The 17,709-nt window shown below is 36.9% G+C and overlaps 3 protein-coding genes across 5 annotated transcripts in view; 1 reads left to right on the top strand and 2 right to left on the bottom strand.

Moving 5' to 3' along the window:
- Positions 1 to 364: 364 nt before the first annotated feature.
- On the bottom strand, positions 365 to 2,455 carry Smn (survival motor neuron). The gene is made up of 6 exons (XM_078196212.1): positions 1,648 to 2,455; positions 1,377 to 1,559; positions 1,101 to 1,215; positions 720 to 1,014; positions 537 to 607; positions 365 to 476 (listed from the first exon to the last, which is right to left on the bottom strand). Exons 1-6 carry the CDS (start codon positions 1,687 to 1,689, stop codon positions 418 to 420), a joined length of 765 nt encoding a protein of 254 aa, XP_078052338.1. The 5' UTR covers positions 1,690 to 2,455; the 3' UTR covers positions 365 to 417.
- A 730-nt stretch (positions 2,456 to 3,185) lies between these two features.
- On the top strand, positions 3,186 to 7,596 carry LOC144476384 (coiled-coil and C2 domain-containing protein 2A). The gene is made up of 3 exons (XM_078193250.1): positions 3,186 to 5,242; positions 5,322 to 5,476; positions 5,562 to 7,596. Exons 1-3 carry the CDS (start codon positions 3,601 to 3,603, stop codon positions 6,096 to 6,098), a joined length of 2,334 nt encoding a protein of 777 aa, XP_078049376.1. The 5' UTR covers positions 3,186 to 3,600; the 3' UTR covers positions 6,099 to 7,596.
- Positions 7,597 to 8,002: 406 nt separating this feature from the next.
- Positions 8,003 to 17,709, bottom strand: part of LOC144476390 (very long chain fatty acid elongase 4) — a 35,838-nt gene continuing 26,131 nt past the window's right edge. For 2 of the 3 annotated variants that reach the window (XM_078193275.1, XM_078193264.1), the window contains exons 2-7: positions 14,365 to 14,446; positions 13,675 to 13,862; positions 12,754 to 12,834; positions 12,505 to 12,676; positions 10,444 to 10,721; positions 8,003 to 10,284 (exon numbers count right to left, since the gene is read on the bottom strand). In XM_078193275.1, coding sequence (XP_078049401.1) covers positions 10,129 to 10,284; positions 10,444 to 10,721; positions 12,505 to 12,676; positions 12,754 to 12,834; positions 13,675 to 13,862; positions 14,365 to 14,443 — 954 coding nt within the window. In that variant the 5' untranslated portion in view covers positions 14,444 to 14,446 and the 3' untranslated portion in view covers positions 8,003 to 10,128. The remainder of the gene's footprint in view (positions 10,285 to 10,443; positions 10,722 to 12,504; positions 12,677 to 12,753; positions 12,835 to 13,674; positions 13,863 to 14,364; positions 14,447 to 17,709) is intronic. The other variant, XR_013495031.1, reaches the window with a different exon arrangement.

The following is a 17,709-nucleotide window of genomic DNA, read 5'->3' as shown; positions in this document are numbered from 1 at the left end:
AACTCAAAAATTATCCTCACGGACAAATTACATGTTAAATTACATTTCGTGCCAAGAATAGCTAAATCGTACTTGACACGCTCATCACTCACGCTTCAATAGTGATATGTAGATAAACAGAAATTGTAAGAGTTTGTAAATAAATACTTGTATAAATATTCTGGATCTAATACCAAAAGACTTTGCAAGCGAGTTTTGTATTATCAAGTTAATCCAAGAAAGATTTTAGAAAAAAATCAAGTATCATTAACAGATGTTACTTATAAAATAGTGCCTTTGAAATATTTAGAGTGCACATTGTTAAATATGTGTCCTATAATCGGGCGTAAGGAAATATCTGCATATCGAAAATGTCGTGTAAAAATCGGGAGTGATGCTGGGATAATTTATTAATACCAATAACAAATACTTATATAATCAACAGTTCTTTCTTCTTTCTTGGTTCCTCTTAGCTTGTTTCAAGCCCTGATAATAACCTGCAAAAAGTACCAAAGTCAATCTCTTAATACCTGAAATTCGAGATCTAAGTATTTTACCTGTATGAAAACCACTGATGTACCATGACATTAACATACTTGAAAGTGCATCTGCATCATTATCTGGAAGTCTAAAACATTTCTCTGTTAATGAATCGCTTCCATCCAAAATAATAATTATGATAATTAAATGTTCTATGCTGTCTGCTAAATCTGAATCAATCTCCTACTAAGTCTACCTACTTAGCCATTAATTGCGGTGGTAATGGAGGTGCGGGCGGCATTGAATCTATTGTTGAAGTGAAAGATGGACCAGCCATAAAGTGATGCTTATATACTTTTGCATCTTCTCCATCGCATTCCATTTTTTCTCCAGTATACCTTTTCGAACTAGCAGTTGCAAAATTCACATCTTTTGTTTCTGTGATCTTTCCATTCTGTTTCTCTGCAAGGGCTTGTTCTTGCTGAACTACCTGACTCAATGTACCATGGGACTCTGAAAGAGAGCTCAACTCCACTTTCTCTGTGTTACCATACCCTGATCATTAAAATAATTTATGTTAGCTCATTTTAGACATTCAATTTCATACATCTACTAAAAGACAATCAATTTAAAATTATTACCTACAAATTTTACAATGCACATTCCACTGTTCTCATAGATTTTTGATATTACAGCTTCATAAATAGCTCCATCCTCTGAGTATCTGGCACGGCAAGGTTCTCCTACAATCCATTTCTATTCAGAGAAAATATACATTCAAGTTGACATAACTAATTGGTCAGAAAGAATAGTGTTATAAATTTTTAATCGTTATTGTAATTGTATTATACTATAAGTCTACAGTCTAATACTTCTAATGGCTATATTAATTATTTATATCATTATATTACAGTGACCTTATAAGATTTATTTGCAGGCTGAGATTGCTTTACGTTCTGCATCTTCTGTTTAGGATGTGAACTCGCAATGTCCATGCCCATCCTCTTAGCAACTTCCTCCTTTGCTAAATTCACTGCTTTGTCATAAGCCTTAATTAAAGCACTGTCATCCCAAACGTCTTCATTATCTGCAGTTGTAGTCTTGAGAAAAAATAAAAAACAATAAGTATTATAAATAAACTATTCACAATACTGTTGGTACTAGTACATTAGTGGAGCATATACATACATTTCCGTTTCCTCGGACGTAAAGAATATCATCATCATCCATTTCACTTAATTGCACGTAAAAATGAGAGGAAATAATAATAACGACACTTGAGAAGGTTTTGTTTGTGTCCTGTCAACAGAGCCTATGCAAAGCTACTTAATTTTGGTCAGAGTGAAACTGTATGATCACTACTCTAGTCAGTTACAGCAATAAACAGAGATTAAACTATTGTTTCTTAGTTTTAGGCACGTAAACAAGTCAGTTGCTGTTCTGAAAATTCTTTTATGTTTATTCGATACAATCAGATAGAAAATGTTCATTTTAGAGGTTCGCAAGGCGATAGGACTGCACCAAGCGGCTATCTAACGTAATTAGTAATTGTATAATAATGGATCCTATTCCAGCACACTTCTTCTGCTCCCTAAGCTCGCTTACACATCCCCACCATTTTCCTGAGCATCCAGTTTCGCGCAAGTATTTTGAAAATAGAACAAGATACGATGGAGAAAAACACAATGATACCCATCGGATTCTATGGATAGTTGTGCACATAAGAAATTTTGCTTTGCCGTGCATAGCGTAGCTATTTGCTATTTGCAATAGCGTAGCGATTGTAAACGCGTTTTTCTAAACGAGATAGTCGGAGATACCAGACCTCGCAGCATAAGACCGTGATAGGATTTCTAAAGGCTGGAAACAGCCTCTGTCGCTAGGATATCTCGAAATAATAGCGTTGCGAGAGTTCTACGCGTTGTCTTATCATTGCGAAAAATGACAACGGATTGTGCTGGAGTTACGAAATAAATGCCACATTGCAAGTAGTCGATCGTTACCGATTCCCTTTTAATTCTCACTTTTGAATCGAACTAATTAACAGCGAGATTTACAATGCACTGGTCGCGTTAGTCTTAAGACCTCGAACTCTAAATCTTGTAGATTAGTGTTGCGAAAAATATGTTCGCGTTTCTTTACCTCTTTGTATCCGATCTCCTCTATACAAGATGTAATTGTAATTCTCCTGTTCGACATCGTAACAAAATTGTTCGTTGAAATTAGAATAGAATTGTAATTATAAAGATATGCAGAGTGGATAATCCACTGTAGATGCAGCGGTTCCTCGCGTTTTGATGTTCCATTTAGAGTTGTGTTTTTATTTAATTTTTCTTTTCCATTTTTCTTTCCAATGATATAGATTAGAGATTCCTATGAAGTAACAGATTTTCCTATCTGAAGCTTCTTTAAGAAAGAGTAGAGTGAGATTGTATGCAATGTGGTTTGTTCCATATATAATTTGCATTTCATGCTCTCTTGCTTACTCGTTATTTCTCTTTTTCTTTTTCTCGTTAGTAAATTACCAACCAATCAGAGCAACGAAAATTTCTATATTAACCCTCGCTAACAGATCAAACTGCTATCTGGAGGTGTGCAGAAGTAGGACACCATGACTGTATAATGATTTCAAATTTTCTTTTAAACTAAAATAAATCTACCGTAAAGTGCGATCCACCAGTTCTAATTTAAGCTCGCAACGATTCCAAAATTACCACGGGAATACATTATGAAAACAAATTCGAAATATTCCTTAAAAAACGAATCAATTAAAAATAACCACAGACGATCTCGTTTCTTAAATATGTAACTTCTAAGGATTTAGTATTGCAACCAAAGATGGCGCCAAAGGTGTCTTCCGTTACTCTAATTTTCAAAAAATTTGCTAAAAATGGCTTAATTACAGATTAATTTTATAGTAGCTATCATTTTACAAATACAAAATTATGGGAGATTTCTTGAGAGATTTCTGTGGGAGAATTCTCGATATTTTCCGTCACTTTCCAATGCACTAAAATTTTGCTAAGCAACTGAGAATGTAAACATTGAATGTATTTTAATGTAGAGAATGATAAACAGTATTTTCCACTCAGTGTTTGTTTTTCGTGACAAATAGCTGTATGTATATATTATTAGATTAACATGTCTAGTCAGGATTTTGATTTTATCAAAGGATACACACAACATGCTGAAAGCAAGGCGGAACAAGATTTGGGACTCCATTGTGTGTATCCTACTCTAAAGAAGTTAGAAGAAACGAATGTGCTTGTTAAAACTATAAGAGAAAGTCCTAGAAAATTAAATAAAGAGTTTATGTTGGCTGAGGATGGTTTATATATTCTTGACAGTCCTTTTATTTACAGTGATATGGACCTAGAACTTGATCGTATTCGAGTTTTAGAGTATGATAAAAACCAACAGTTCTCTGGGAAGCTGGTAGAAATTGTAGTTCGTGAAGTCACTATCAATACCTTAAGAGACGAATCAGATGTAATAGAACTGACATCTGTTCATTTGTTGTTCAAAAATAAAACTATTTGCAAAGCTAATAAGCCGTTCAACAGAAAATTGCATAAAATATTGATTAAAAACTCAGAATGCCATAATTTTTCTATACAAGTGCATGCCAAAGGTGGACAATCCAGCACACTGCCTTTGCCATTGCCCAAACGAAACATTGAAAACAATAAAGTTGAAATAGATTTTGCGATTGGCGATAACTTTGGTAGAGTACACGGTGGAACAGTTACTTGTACGATAACATTAAGTAATTATGGTGCAAAAGATCAGAAGTCACACACAACATATTTATACAAATTAAGTAATGATCCAAACGATCCGCAGAACAACCTGTCTTTATTAAAACCATCTAAACCTATTTGTAAGAAGCAGGTCAACTATTTTTTATTAGAGTATCCAGCATTGACTTTTGAAGTCAATGCAGAAGCTGCTGTGTCTACAAAAGTTAAAGCGGATGAATCAAAGTCTCCAGATATAGTTGTAATGGAGCAACCAGCATTTTCTTTATTCGATATTTCTATCTTGGATCTATTTCAAATTAAGAGACCACTTGAACCATCATCAAGCACTCGAAGGCATCAAACAATGGGAAAAACAATTTTAACTGTTAACGTTTTGCGTGGGATAGAAGTACCAATTAGAGAAGAGTCTGCACTTGTTCAACCATTTGTGGAAGTCGAATGGGGCAATATTGTGCAGACTACAGTGATAGCAGAGGGACCAGCACCTCTTTGGCAACAGACAATGCACTTTGAATTACCAAAGCAGAATGATGAACACTGTATAAAATTTCGCTTGTATGATCAGCACCCTGTCTGGGGTCAGCAATGGCTTGGAGAATCCAGAATTCCTCTAGAGCATCACAAAAATTATCAAGAACTAGAACGATGGATCACATTGTCTCCTCTGTTCAGTCCATTTTTATTGTTTGGATATGTGCAAGCCAGTCCTGGCCAATCGTGCACTCGTATTTATGTCTTAATTAAAATGGAACACCCAAGTAGCAAGTCCATTGAGAGTACTACCATGCAGACGATACTCAAAGGGATTCCTAGATGCCTTGTTACATCATATAAAATCAATGACTTTGAGAATGCGAAGGATATTGCAAGATTGGTGATGCTCTTACCATCATTGCCAATACATTACGGACCAGTAACTCCACGTCAAGCATTGAATATAAAGAAAGTGGATCACTATGGAAGAGCAGCTCTGCTGGGTACATTGCTGCAAGGTTTAGGTTTACAGACATATGTTTTACTAGGTATGTATTGTTACTATGTACTATGGAAACTGATAGATAAGTGATCACAAGAAGTCTGACTATTTATTGTTTTCTATAGGTTCATCGCAAATAAGCAAATGGACAGCATTTGTCTTATGTATCAGTGAGAATGGAATCTACACTTTATGGGACCCAGAAACGGGAAATTACCATAAAATGGACGACAGTCATTGTCCCTTAATGAAGGTGTCTCGTTTGATAAATTACTGTGGTGTTAGTATAAAATCTACTGCAGCTTTATTTTATACAGCATGCTTTCTTTCTTTTTCTTTAAATAACATGAAATCCAACTCCACAGATATGGGAAAATTTACAGAAGTCAGTACTACCCCACAATATCAAATATGATGTGAAATCAAGTAAAGATTGGCGACCAATTGAAATACTATCAATGAAAATCGACCATACAACACAAGCACTCGAATTAAACATCACAGATGAGGAAATTAAACAATTTAAGAAAAATGCTGTAGAGATAGAGCAGCATTTAAAAGATCAGTTGTCTGAATGGCGCAGTATAATGGGGCTAACAACAATATTTAATCGACATGCAATGACCATTCTGAGAAATTTTATTTCTAAAATGAAGCCTTCCTCGGAACCACAGTTGGACAAGAGGGATTTAAAACAATTGCACAGAGCTTATCACATTCATGGCTTTGTGCTCAACAAACGTGATACCAGCAAAAGTGAATTAGCTGAACAATTGAATGCAACCAAGATCCATAACATTTCTGGACCAATTGAGTTTGCTTTGGTATGTCACATAGAGCCTTATGTTGGCAAAATCTGTTCAATGTGGCTAGCTCTGATAATTTTGAGAAGCCGGGATTAATTTTACTTGACACACTAGTATATGTCAGTGTATTCGTTTATTAGATATTTGTATACTCCATTAAAATGAACGTTACAATGCATACAAAGGAGTATAAATAACTAGTGTTTATCACAAAGAATTTCTGCGAAAAGTACTGTCTCCGATACAAATCACTAAATATAATACACGTCCTCGTTAAAATCTCGCATATAAAAAGATATTGTGTGGAAAACACTTTGGAAACTATATATTAGAGTCCTACGATTTTTCGTCAGTAATATTCCATTGACATTGAATGGTAACGTTCTCAATAAAAAAGTACAAAGTCTCGGTAACAAATCTAGTCAAGGAGACTAAGGGTGTTGTACAAGAGTCTGGTTCTCTTAATATCGAATAATGTATTATGTTATTTGTATACGGAATCAAAAATTTGTGATGTTATTGTACCATGAAATTGTAGAAAAGCTTAGTGTATAAATTCAATATTCGTTTAGTGAAAAAATCGTGTCTTATTTCTCTGAAGCATTCAAATTACTAGACTTAGATCATTATGCACTTATAGCATCCAAGAATTTGTGAAATTATGAGAAATTATAAATATTATAAAAGCTAACGGAATTTTTATTTCATTTTTGTTACAAGGTGAAAGAAATTTCTCTTCAACTCTGATATTTTGAGAATATGAAATTATCAACATTGGAGTCTGCATAACGATCCGCAGCCTACTAATTACACAATTCTATTTTCGATAAAAATTGTAGAGAAGACATGTTTATACATTGTAAAAATTTTTAGTCCGATTTCGGTACACGCATAATTATATTATAATAGATACATTAAGTGATTGGAAGGATTTGATGAACAAAAACTGTGGTGGTGAACATACTGTACATTTTGTTTTGCATGCCGCATTTCATAGTAATGCGCTTTTTGCATAACAATTGTAATGTTTTTTTACACGTCCCACAGTGATACAAACGGGAAAGAAAAGTAATTCTTTTCGTTACGGTTTCATATTAAATTGTAGAACCATCAAATTAGTAAGTATTTTTTACAAAAATTTCATGTAACGTAGTTTTTATAATTGTCGCGTATTAGCTCGAAACCGGTTATAAAAATTTTTGTGTTCTTCTAAAAATTGACAATTGTACCGTTTCCGTTTGTGCGTTATTCTTAGTCTCTGTTTTCTCAGAATTTGTTACAATTTAAATAAACACGCGCAAAGGTTCCATTCATTCACAATGTGTATTTATTGTGTGTATGCATGTGTGTATGCACGCGCGCTTGTGTGTAAAATCGTCGAAAAATGTTCCTTCGTGTTAACGTTCGTGTAATCTATACAATACAAACGAAACATTCTCCGGAATATATAAAACAGTCGCGTATACTATAAATAAACACATTTTCGTGGTAAACTAACAGCGAATCTTGTTTTTATTTTCTACAAATGCCTAGTAAATAATATTTATTAAATAATCCTCCCTTATAAATACAATGTTAGGCATGTGTCTGCAAAATGCAAATTGTTTTTCGTTCACAAAACGTGTACACCATGATTTATGGTCTTTGATCCTGTCAGAATCTGAGATTCTTCTTTTCTTTTTTAAACGATCGATCGAGAAGTACAGTTGATCACAAGCATATTATCCAACGGCGTTCGTTCTTTTCCGAAAATTTCTGGCCAGTATATTTATTGGAGAATACCGCAAAATGGTATATAAAAACAGGAAGAGCGCAGGTTATTACTTATGAAAGACCGAAGCAATAAATTCTTGCGTGGGTTAAAATATCGCACAATACGAATAATTTTGCACAATGTTGATCATTTGCAAAAAGGATTAATAGTTCTGCAAAAAATTGACCATTTTCCACGGAATTGGTTAAATATGCATAAAATCGACAATTTTGCAGAAAACTGATAATGTTGCCAGAAAATACATCACTTTATTTGGAAAATTTCCACGTATTTCGTGAACAACCGTATCTCTACGTGACGATACGATATTCTACCTAGACAACCAATGCGCGACTACATACAGGGTGTCCAGTAAACATGAGGACCGCGTGAATGTCTCCACGAGAAACCCAAATCACAAACGTCTCATCAAACAACTTGTTAATTTTTCTGCCTATTGCTCGCTAATTCTATTTCTACTATACGCTCACACCACACCACTTTATTATTTAGTTTCCATCGCCCTCGATATATCTGAATTCTCATTAAACCACGAATTACTTTAACCATTACTATAACTTTGAACCTTAAAGATTTCAACGATAGCTTTTAATTCCCAGCATACACCAGATTGCCGCGAAAGATAGTATAGATAAAGAAAACCTGCATACGGTAACGTCCGATCGTCTTGTTTTCGTTCCTTATTTGCTTTCACGTGCGACGAAGAGACGGCTAAATAAATAAATAAATAGAAAAGAAATTGGATAACATCGCATCCCCCTTAATATAAACGATAAACAGACCTAAATTTCCTCGGAGAAGATGGCTCGTACGAAGTTCTCTGAATTTGTGAAAATCGTTTGTTTGTAGTATTGGACACCCTGCACAACTTCACTGTAATTGCCTCTGACTTGACGATCCGTTGCCACAATCTTTTTAAAAGACAGATCCTCACCGTCGGCCACGAAAAAGATCGCTTACATTTAAGCTTACACTTACGCGACACTATCGTATTCGATCGAACGGGCGATCACGTAACTCCTATTGACGACTATAACTTCTATACAGGGCGTTTGGAAGTCATGCTACCTTGGCTGTCTATTGAAACCGCTTCGCGCGAAAACGTCGTGTTCTTTTGATACAGTTTCTCCTCCGTAACGTCGCGGCCACCGCTTTCCCTTGCGACATAATCCGAAACGGCAGCGAGACGGCGGCCAATGCGTGCGGAAATAATATAAAATAAACTATTCCCGAGCGTTTTGCCGTGTCTAATTGCGCGACGGTAAGGGGAGAATAAATGAAGTAGCAATTAGACCACCGTTTCGATGCTTTTAACACGTTCTCCGACACACATTCTTCTTAACCGTAATTTCAATTAAGTGCGTGTTAACCCCACAAGCGCCACCGGGATTAACGCAACCTCCGTTTGTTATTCAATTTTTTGCAACACCTTACAATTTTCCGGCGGTGGTCGTAACGTATCAACATTAACAACTGAACTTCGGATTCAAACGTTTCGGTGCTATGTAGTTGGGAGTCACGCAAGAAAACGTATTAGCGAAGCCATGTAATACCAGAATCGAAAGTCCTGACAGAAACTTCGATACCCTTGTTCCCGATATCATAGAGGCTACGACTTAGATCTACTTACAGACAATGTTACAACTGCTTTAAGTAGATTTCTCGATTCTGTAAACTGGCATTCTGAGAAAGGAGGCTAAGCTAAGTTGGTAAGTTTCAATTCTGCTTATGCACGCGCGTACTTTTCATCGTGCGTACGCATGCGCTATCGTCTAGAATGCACGCACGAAATAAATTATTTCGGATCTGTGATCACTGTTGACGTATGCACACTGGAAATCGGTTATCGGAAAATGCAAGAGTTTCGCTTGTGGTATTCCGTGAATCTGCGGCGAAGAGCGATAAATTCTATTCGTTGACCGATGGTAATTAGCGGCAGAGGACTTCCCTGAACACCGTGTATACTTGACTATAATTTGTATTTACAATGTGCTGGGCCAGCGATTCGAGCTTTCTCAGCTCCTCGGTCCCATGTGTGAAACGAAAATTGAAAATCGCAGGCCGGTTAAGTTTACAATCAGTTGCATCGGTTCGCAGACGATATCGAACTCATGGTGTGGGGATTCATACGGGAACGTATGCGATTGTGGGGTCACGGAGTGCACCGTGAACATCTGAGCACTGCAAAATCCTGGCCGAACGTGGATTTCCGGTTATTTGACGTTAACTGAGGCGATTCTCTTCAAGGATCTCCGTCTGTTTCTCTTTTTATTCTATGCTCTTCATCGTCGCGACCGCTCGGAAAATACGAGCTCCGACGACGGTACGCTAACACTGTAGCAAATACGATATCTATTGAGTCTTTTTCGACACACCGTTCGTGTGTCCGTTCGCGTGACTATTTGTGACGATCCCGTTGCGCTTCGTACCCTCCGTCAGTCCCATCTTCATTATTGCGTTTGCTGCCTTCATCTTCTCGAGCTGTCGTTCCGCGTACGCTTGCTTGCCCTGCGCAATTATTTTTATATCGTATTACACATTATGTTGATATATATGAAACTTACTAACGTTAGAATCCAGGTAGATCTAACTCCTATCTTTTAATTGTCAAGATGACAACAGAAACATTCTAACAATTCAAAAGCCCTTCTTGGATTTGTTACGTACCTTCGCGATGTACGCTTTGGCGTAGAAGTTTCCAAAAAGAACGATGAACGAGATCATGTAGATGACGAGGGCGTACTGCATCCAAAGAGGGAAATCGCATCCTGATCGAATGCCGTTAATACCGAGAATTAAAGCAGTGGTGAATTGTATCAATTGAAGGATCGTCAGGTATTTCTTCCACCAGAGGTATTTAGCAACGGCTGGTCCGAACGCGGCCAACCCGTAGTACGAGTACATGAGCACATGGATAAAGCTATTCACCATAGCTGGCAGGAAAGCTGAACAAACAAGATTTAATATTACAATCCCAATTCAACGAGTATGCAAAACTTAGCAACGACCCGAGAATAAAAATTAATACCCGAAATTTTATAAACCATCCTTTACGTTTATCTATCCAGTAGCCGATTAATGGGCATACCTTGAATCCAATTTAACTGTAGTTTCATTTCTGTACTAGCCAGTTTTGAATAGGAACAAGTCCAATACTTGACATTCTACTGTATTTAAATCTCTTTTATCAAGGAAATTTAAAAGCTAAAGACAAATCTTAATAAGACAGTAATAATAGCATAAAAACTAACAATTATAAACTTAACTGATAGACAGGAAGTGGTAATCATAAAGTATAAATTTTTAGCTTACACTGAATCCTCCAAAAGTTAACAAACTTCCAGCAAGAAACCAGTAAAACATTATTTTAAATTTGTAGTCTTTTAAACAATAGTGGCGACGCTCGCATCAGTAACAAGAAGCTTTTCACAGCTTCTGTCAATTTGTAGGTGGCAAAACGCAGATACTGCTTAGCAAATTTAATTCAGAATTCTAACGCAGATGACGCCACTATGCAAATTCGTGTGGCAGATATAGACAATTAACATTTTCTACATCATCTACAATTCTTAATTTTCATTAAGTTTATGAATTATGTTAATGAAGTTTTTTCCCACCTTGTAAATATTAGTTCAATTGTTATTATAATGAGTAATTTAATTGATAATAAATCTTCTTTGAGAGAACACGTAATATACCAAACAAAAATAATCTATTTATTAGTTCGATAATTTTATATTAAATACTTAATTAAATTATAAACGTTGAGTGGGAATATTTAAATCACATAGTTTATTTATATAACACCTTATATCATACCTGTGTCGGATTTGCGAATTATATGTAGCTAGCAGTTTCAGTGTTTCGACGCTTACTAATTGGCGCTGTATATACCCGGAGCAAAGCTTTCATGTTTCGCCATAAGAAGCGCTGATACCAGAGAAACAGCATTTGATTCTTACCGGATTTTACATTATATCTCATAATAAAAACTGCAGAGATTATCAATTCTCGATATTACCAAGAACAAATGAACTTGGTTTGCATGATATAACTACGGGGAATTGTCATGAATATTTTCATGTCAGCAAAGTAATTTGTTATCGCTTAGATCAACCGATTTCAAAATTTCAAATATTATTATCTATATTTATCTGTAACGTAACTGTTGTTATGATTTCTTGGATATCTCTGTTGGTTTGTCGCAAAGGTATACTAGAGAAGCGTTAATTAGTTTTCAGCTGGCCACAAATTGCTATGTAAAAAATTTTCATGGAGTTTTTTTGTTGACAAGATATCAAGGTCAGTTTGATATTTTAAGATTACATAGTATTTTTACTTTGTATCGTTGAAATGACCCTGACTATCAAAATATTGTCAAAATGTCCTTGATATCTTGTCGGATAAAGGCAACTTTTCACCGAATTCATTCGTTGCATTTTACGTACTAATATTAAATTCCAATTGGAACACAGGTATGGAGAGATGAGTGCACCGGCTTTCCGTGAGCGTATTCTTTCGGTATGCGATCAAGAATTCGATATCTCGCCGTTAATAAGTTCCATGCGAGTGAAAACGCGCGCACGCGATTTCTCCCTTAATTTATTATATCTGGTCTAGTAATGATTGCTACATCAGCTAGCACAGCAATACTCGCGACACCTAATTTTCACCTAATTGTAAATTTTCCAAAGATTGCCTGATTAAAATGGATCGTAAAATACTTACTTGATCCGCTTGGGACCCATTTGATGCCGATCCACCATAACGAGAACATAGTGGAATGATGGTAGACGTGGAGGAAGCTTAGTTGATTGTTCTTCTTCCGGAGGATGAAGAAGAACGTATCACAGAACTCGAGGAGCTTGCTGAAGTAGTACCACCAAACTGCGTGAGCGATCTACCAATGGAAAGAAAAAAATAAGTATACATTGAAATTGATATGGAATTTATTATTACGTATAGATTTTACCGCACCTGTACTTCGTCTGGACGCGTCACCTGTCTAATCGGCTGGCAAACATAACTGTAACTTAACCTGGTGGATGCTACAAACAACTGGAAATAAGAGAAATCTTTAATGCTGATGTACGTTATATTTTCAACAAATTTGGTGATATTGATATAATACTTGTTAAAAATTCTCGAAGAATTTCTATTTAGTTCTACGATTTTATATGATATTATTTGTTATAAACGTCCACAGTGTGCGAATATTCATGGTGAATAGTAAAACTGAAGACACGAAAGAATTTGTAAGCACCCAATGAAAAGTTGTCTGCATATTTAAGTGAGAATTCAACTGGGAATAAAATACTTAAGAATTTCAAGAAGTGTGTCAATAGATGCGGATCTGTCTGCGGAATATACATTTTTTAGAACAATCGTAAAAAAAAAGAGATACAGTTAATTAGTCACAAATGCAATATGTTGTGCGTCCATCGTCTTCCATAGTTTACTTTGCCGTAAATTTATAGAATTGTATAACTACCGCAGAAAAAGGTAATAGTCAAGGAAAAATATGTTTCTAGTATCTTGTAACCGTCAGACTTCGGCTACCTGCAGCGATAAAACGGTACTTAATCTTGCGGTAGAAGAGTTCGGCTAATCAAATCTGAACGAAACCTGATTTCTACACGTGTGAACTGTGTTAGTAGTCATCGCGGTGGCAAACTGATCAACGTTTAATTAGCATAACATCGAGGACTCCTCCGATGAGGCTCAATCATCGTTTGATCATCGATTGATCAGCGTCGGATTATCGGATCGAGTGTAACGGCGACAAACCCGCGACAGCTGGGACCGTTAAAACACCTTGCACAATTAACATTGACGTGGAAATCGGGGACGAGAAGAATGGCACGAATGGTGAAAAGCAAAGAGGCTGTGTATGCATACCTGAATGGCGATGTACGCGTTTAGACAGGCCATCGCGAGATTATAGGGTACGAGGGCCCAGGTCAGCTTGAACGCTTTCCGATTTCTCATGATCTTTGGCCCGGCCCATACTATCAGCAGATACAGCATCGTGTAGATCAAAGTAGGCTTCGGCGAATCGACCAGCAGCCATCCTCTCGTTCGTTCGTCTAGGAAAATCGAATGCAATCATGCGGAAATTAATCGAGGGTCGCCACGGGCATTGAAAAACACTTGGCAAACTGTGGGATATTGTCCTCCTAAAGTATTGTCCTCCTATTATCTCCTAAATTTCTCAATATTTATTTGATACTGTAATAAATACTATTATAACGATTAGACTGCGGATTATTATACAAAAGTATGTCACTATTATATATTTGGCGTATCCATTTTTATCATAAATGTATAAAGATCCGCAGCCTAATAATGATATTAGAGATAATACTGATGACAAAAGTAACTTTATCGAGTCGATTATTTTATGCAACGTTTAATTTATCGCGCGTCTTGGTTTTTAGGATTTCGCTTTGATAAATAATAACGGATGCAGAAGAGGAACTCCGTTATTATATTTAGGGTGTGAACATTTTCATGAACAACAGGACATCTGTAAGCAATATTTAATAACAATTACGCGTGCAATATTTGAAGAACCGTAAAGCGTCTTACCAGCGAGAGACAGGGTCCAGAGGTAGTAGTCGTAGGCGTCATTTATTAACGTCGCCGTGGAATTGATTATGTTCGCCATTGCCTGGAACAGACACATAATCTTCGTATCAAGAGACGTTTGTAATTGTAAATTGGGAAATGTAATTCTAGAAAGCGGAGAATGCGAGACTCCACTGGGAAATTACATTATGCTTTTAAATTAGAATTTAGAAAATGCGATGGGTTTTTGAAAAATGTAAAATTCGAATGAGATTTTGCAGAATGTTTAATAGCCACTGCATTGAGTGAAAGTGATTGATATCTTACGGAATGCATTCCAAATAGGAGGAATATAATCTCAGGTAGGAAATTGCTAACAGCAGTGAAAACTGGACTCCGCGCTTCTTCCCTTATTTATTGCGGTTGAAAACAAGTATCTTGCTCGTTTTCTTCACTTACACTGCATTTTGCTGCTTGTAACGTTTTGCAATTAACCGGAAAACGTACGTATGTCAATTGCTTCGGAAATTCAAGTAGCCTTTTAACTTTCATCGACATTCATTAACTTTCACACAGCAAATTCGTACCATTCATTAAACTGCATTCAGCTCGAATACTTCACTTGTTTAAAGCGAATTATGACAATTTACTACGAGGTTGGAATCTGAACACGCGGCAGATTAATTGCGTTGTTCGAACATTTTCGAATATTTTCACCGATCTTTTGTACATACAACTAGCTTTGCCAAATTAATTTTACAATCATCGTACGAAAATTTGTTGAAAAACATCGTTCGATCCATTTTTAGAATAGAATGGTTGATTTATAGTATATCGGTTGTACAGTAAATTGTAATTTCATTTGCAATAACCATGCAATAACCATAACCATTATCGACGCCGTAAACGGTAATAGACCACAGCGTTCATCAACTGACCGTTCGTTACCGTTCCATTAAAGCTGTCACGCTACAAGTGTCACTAAAATTGAAATATAACTAACATTTATGGTCCACATAATCATGAATGAAGTATCGTAAAACATTGATTACAAATAGACTACGAGAAATTAGGAAGTTCGACATCTAACTAGCCTAGTTTACACGAGCAAGGATTCTAAACGAGTTTACGTTTTCCGTTGGTTTGATCGGGTTAAGAGAAATTGGACTATTTAGCAGAAGAACGTTCGATAGGAATGGAGCAAAGATAAGCGGAAGTTTCTAATTTACTCACTTCTGATTGGTCCGTTCCAATCCATCAAACTTCGCAGTGTATTCACTGGAAGATACAGTTTCAAGCTACTAGCGTTAAACATTGACACAGACTACTGGCACTACGTTTAAACAGACTACTATCATCAAACGTTTCAATATTTTTCACAGCTCTGTTCAAGCGTATCGTCTGCAGCATTATCTTCAGGAATACTTTCACATAACGTGAAAATGAAAATGCCCTCTATCGATTTTCAAGTCGATATTTTCTACCTTTCACGATTTCAGTAGCTTGCAGATAAATCTAGTTTGAAGTTTCACTTAATCTTGTTTGTTGTAAACGTGGAGAATCCACCGTCTAATTACAATTTCGCCAGCTAGCGTGGTTGTTTGGGCCTGTAAATTATCGTGCAGGGATTCCGATCGATAAAACGGAAAGTGTCTCGGCGAAGTCGTTAGGATATGAGCTCGTGCAGAGCTTTCTTCGCGGCGGCTCGATCTGCTGTCATTATCGGGATACTGCTTAATGACCGCTGCTTGCCGGGTCCCGTTATCCGGTCGTTCACTCAGAGATGGAAACGTCATATGTAACTTTCACGTTACCATAGTAGCTATCTCCCCGCGTCAGCGTGAAAAACGTGTTTCACGCGATCTTTTGCAGCACGGCTCGAGTTTCGAGCCGTTCGATGACTCCCTCCTTCCCGGATCGAATGGAATCTCCAACTTTCATTTGCGCTCCGGCTTCGCTCGATGATTCCGTGGCAAGTGCAAGTTCACCCTCCCACCCTATCTCCCTTCCCTTCCCTTGATCTAACCGAAACCTTGTAACGGTCAACGGGACCATAAACGGAGCTCGTACGATACGCTATGCTTAGCCACGGTTTTAACAGATTTCAAATGTCAGTCGTTCTTAAAGATTGTTCGTAAAGCGAGATCGATTTCGCGAGCTGGAATTCGAAGATCTTCGAAGACATTTAAAGCTTTTCTAAAGGAAACTTCGTCTTTTCGTAAAATGTTTGAGCAACTGCAATTCGAATGCTGTCTTGTTCATGTTCTGAACTAAAGAACGATAAATTGTTTCGCGAAGAATTCCAAAGAATACTAAAACCTATTCGAACTGTATTAAAGTAAAATAGAAGAACGATCTAACCCCGAAGACTTTAAAAGGTCGCCGAACACTGTATTACTTATCAACAACTAACACTTTCACTTATTATAATAAAGTTAATATTACAGTATTATATATTATGATATACAGGGTGTCCTAAAAATGTCTCGCACCCCGAAAATGGGAGGTACCTGTGACCATTTCAAGTAACTTTTTCCTTAGCGAAAATGCAATCCGCGGCTTCGTTTACGAGTTATTAATTAATAAAGTTGGCTGCGCACGGACGAGTTTTCCTGCTCTCACTTCAGCCCTATCTCATTCCCGCAGCGCGACGGAAAGTCAGGTCTACGCTACGACTTTGAGCCGCGTTCGAAGTACAAACAAGGATTTTAGAAATGTCTTATTAATTTCAAAAATTTCACAAATATTATTAATGAAAAACTCATCCATTCAGTTGTAAATGCTGTAATCCAGAAGTTGTAAAATGTATGTAAAACGACACAGATTACACTAACATTCACTTTCACTGCACTATTATTCCACACAGATCACGAATTATTCATAATTGACACATGTCCGAAGTTTCCAGCGTTATTTTGTGTGACCCTGAAAAAGTGGCCGATTAAATTCCAATTCGGTGCTCGAAATGTCCACCGTCCATATCGAGACACCATGTCGCCCGGGTGGATACTTGTCTTTCGACGGCCGCAAGCGTCTCCGCGTTTAGTACATTTGCGACGGCACCATGAATTCGAGCTATCAAATCATCTGCATCGGCTATCATTCTGGTATCACTCTTGTTGCCGCAGCACACGCGTCCCCATTACACTGTGCATGCACCCACAATATTTTGTACTGTTCTTGCGGCGCGTACATTTTCAAAACTGGAGAAATTATACGGACGAAATCTCGAACCAAACTGTTTACTCGTAGAAGGAATTGCGGCATACTGGGCGATGGCCAACAATGCTTCGTTTTCTTAGAATCAAATTTCAACTGTTTTTCATCGATCGCGAAATATGTAGTCGTATACAGACCAGCTGTGTC

Source organism: Augochlora pura, chromosome 2 (genome assembly GCF_028453695.1).
Source record: "Augochlora pura isolate Apur16 chromosome 2, APUR_v2.2.1, whole genome shotgun sequence".
Lineage (NCBI taxonomy): Eukaryota > Metazoa > Arthropoda > Insecta > Hymenoptera > Halictidae > Augochlora > Augochlora pura.
Note: the sequence above shows the minus strand (reverse complement) of the source record. Positions and strands in the feature narration are given on the sequence as shown.

What these genes read in the sequence shown, in the direction of transcription:
- Smn (XM_078196212.1), bottom strand. Translation starts at nt 1,689, where the DNA reads ATGGATGATGATGATATTCTTTACGTCCGAGGAAACGGAAAT. An exon ending in CTGCAAATAAATCTTATAAG is followed by an intron (nt 1,216 to 1,376) that starts GTCACTGTAATA and finishes TTCTCTGAATAG; the next exon opens with AAATGGATTGTAGGAGAACC. An exon ending in CATCAGTGGTTTTCATACAG is followed by an intron (nt 477 to 536) that starts GTAAAATACTTA and finishes TACTTTTTGCAG; the next exon opens with GTTATTATCAGGGCTTGAAA.
- LOC144476384 (XM_078193250.1), top strand. Translation starts at nt 3,601, where the DNA reads ATGTCTAGTCAGGATTTTGATTTTATCAAAGGATACACACAACATGCT. An exon ending in ACAGACATATGTTTTACTAG is followed by an intron (nt 5,243 to 5,321) that starts GTATGTATTGTT and finishes TGTTTTCTATAG; the next exon opens with GTTCATCGCAAATAAGCAAA. An exon ending in GTTTGATAAATTACTGTGGT is followed by an intron (nt 5,477 to 5,561) that starts GTTAGTATAAAA and finishes CCAACTCCACAG; the next exon opens with ATATGGGAAAATTTACAGAA.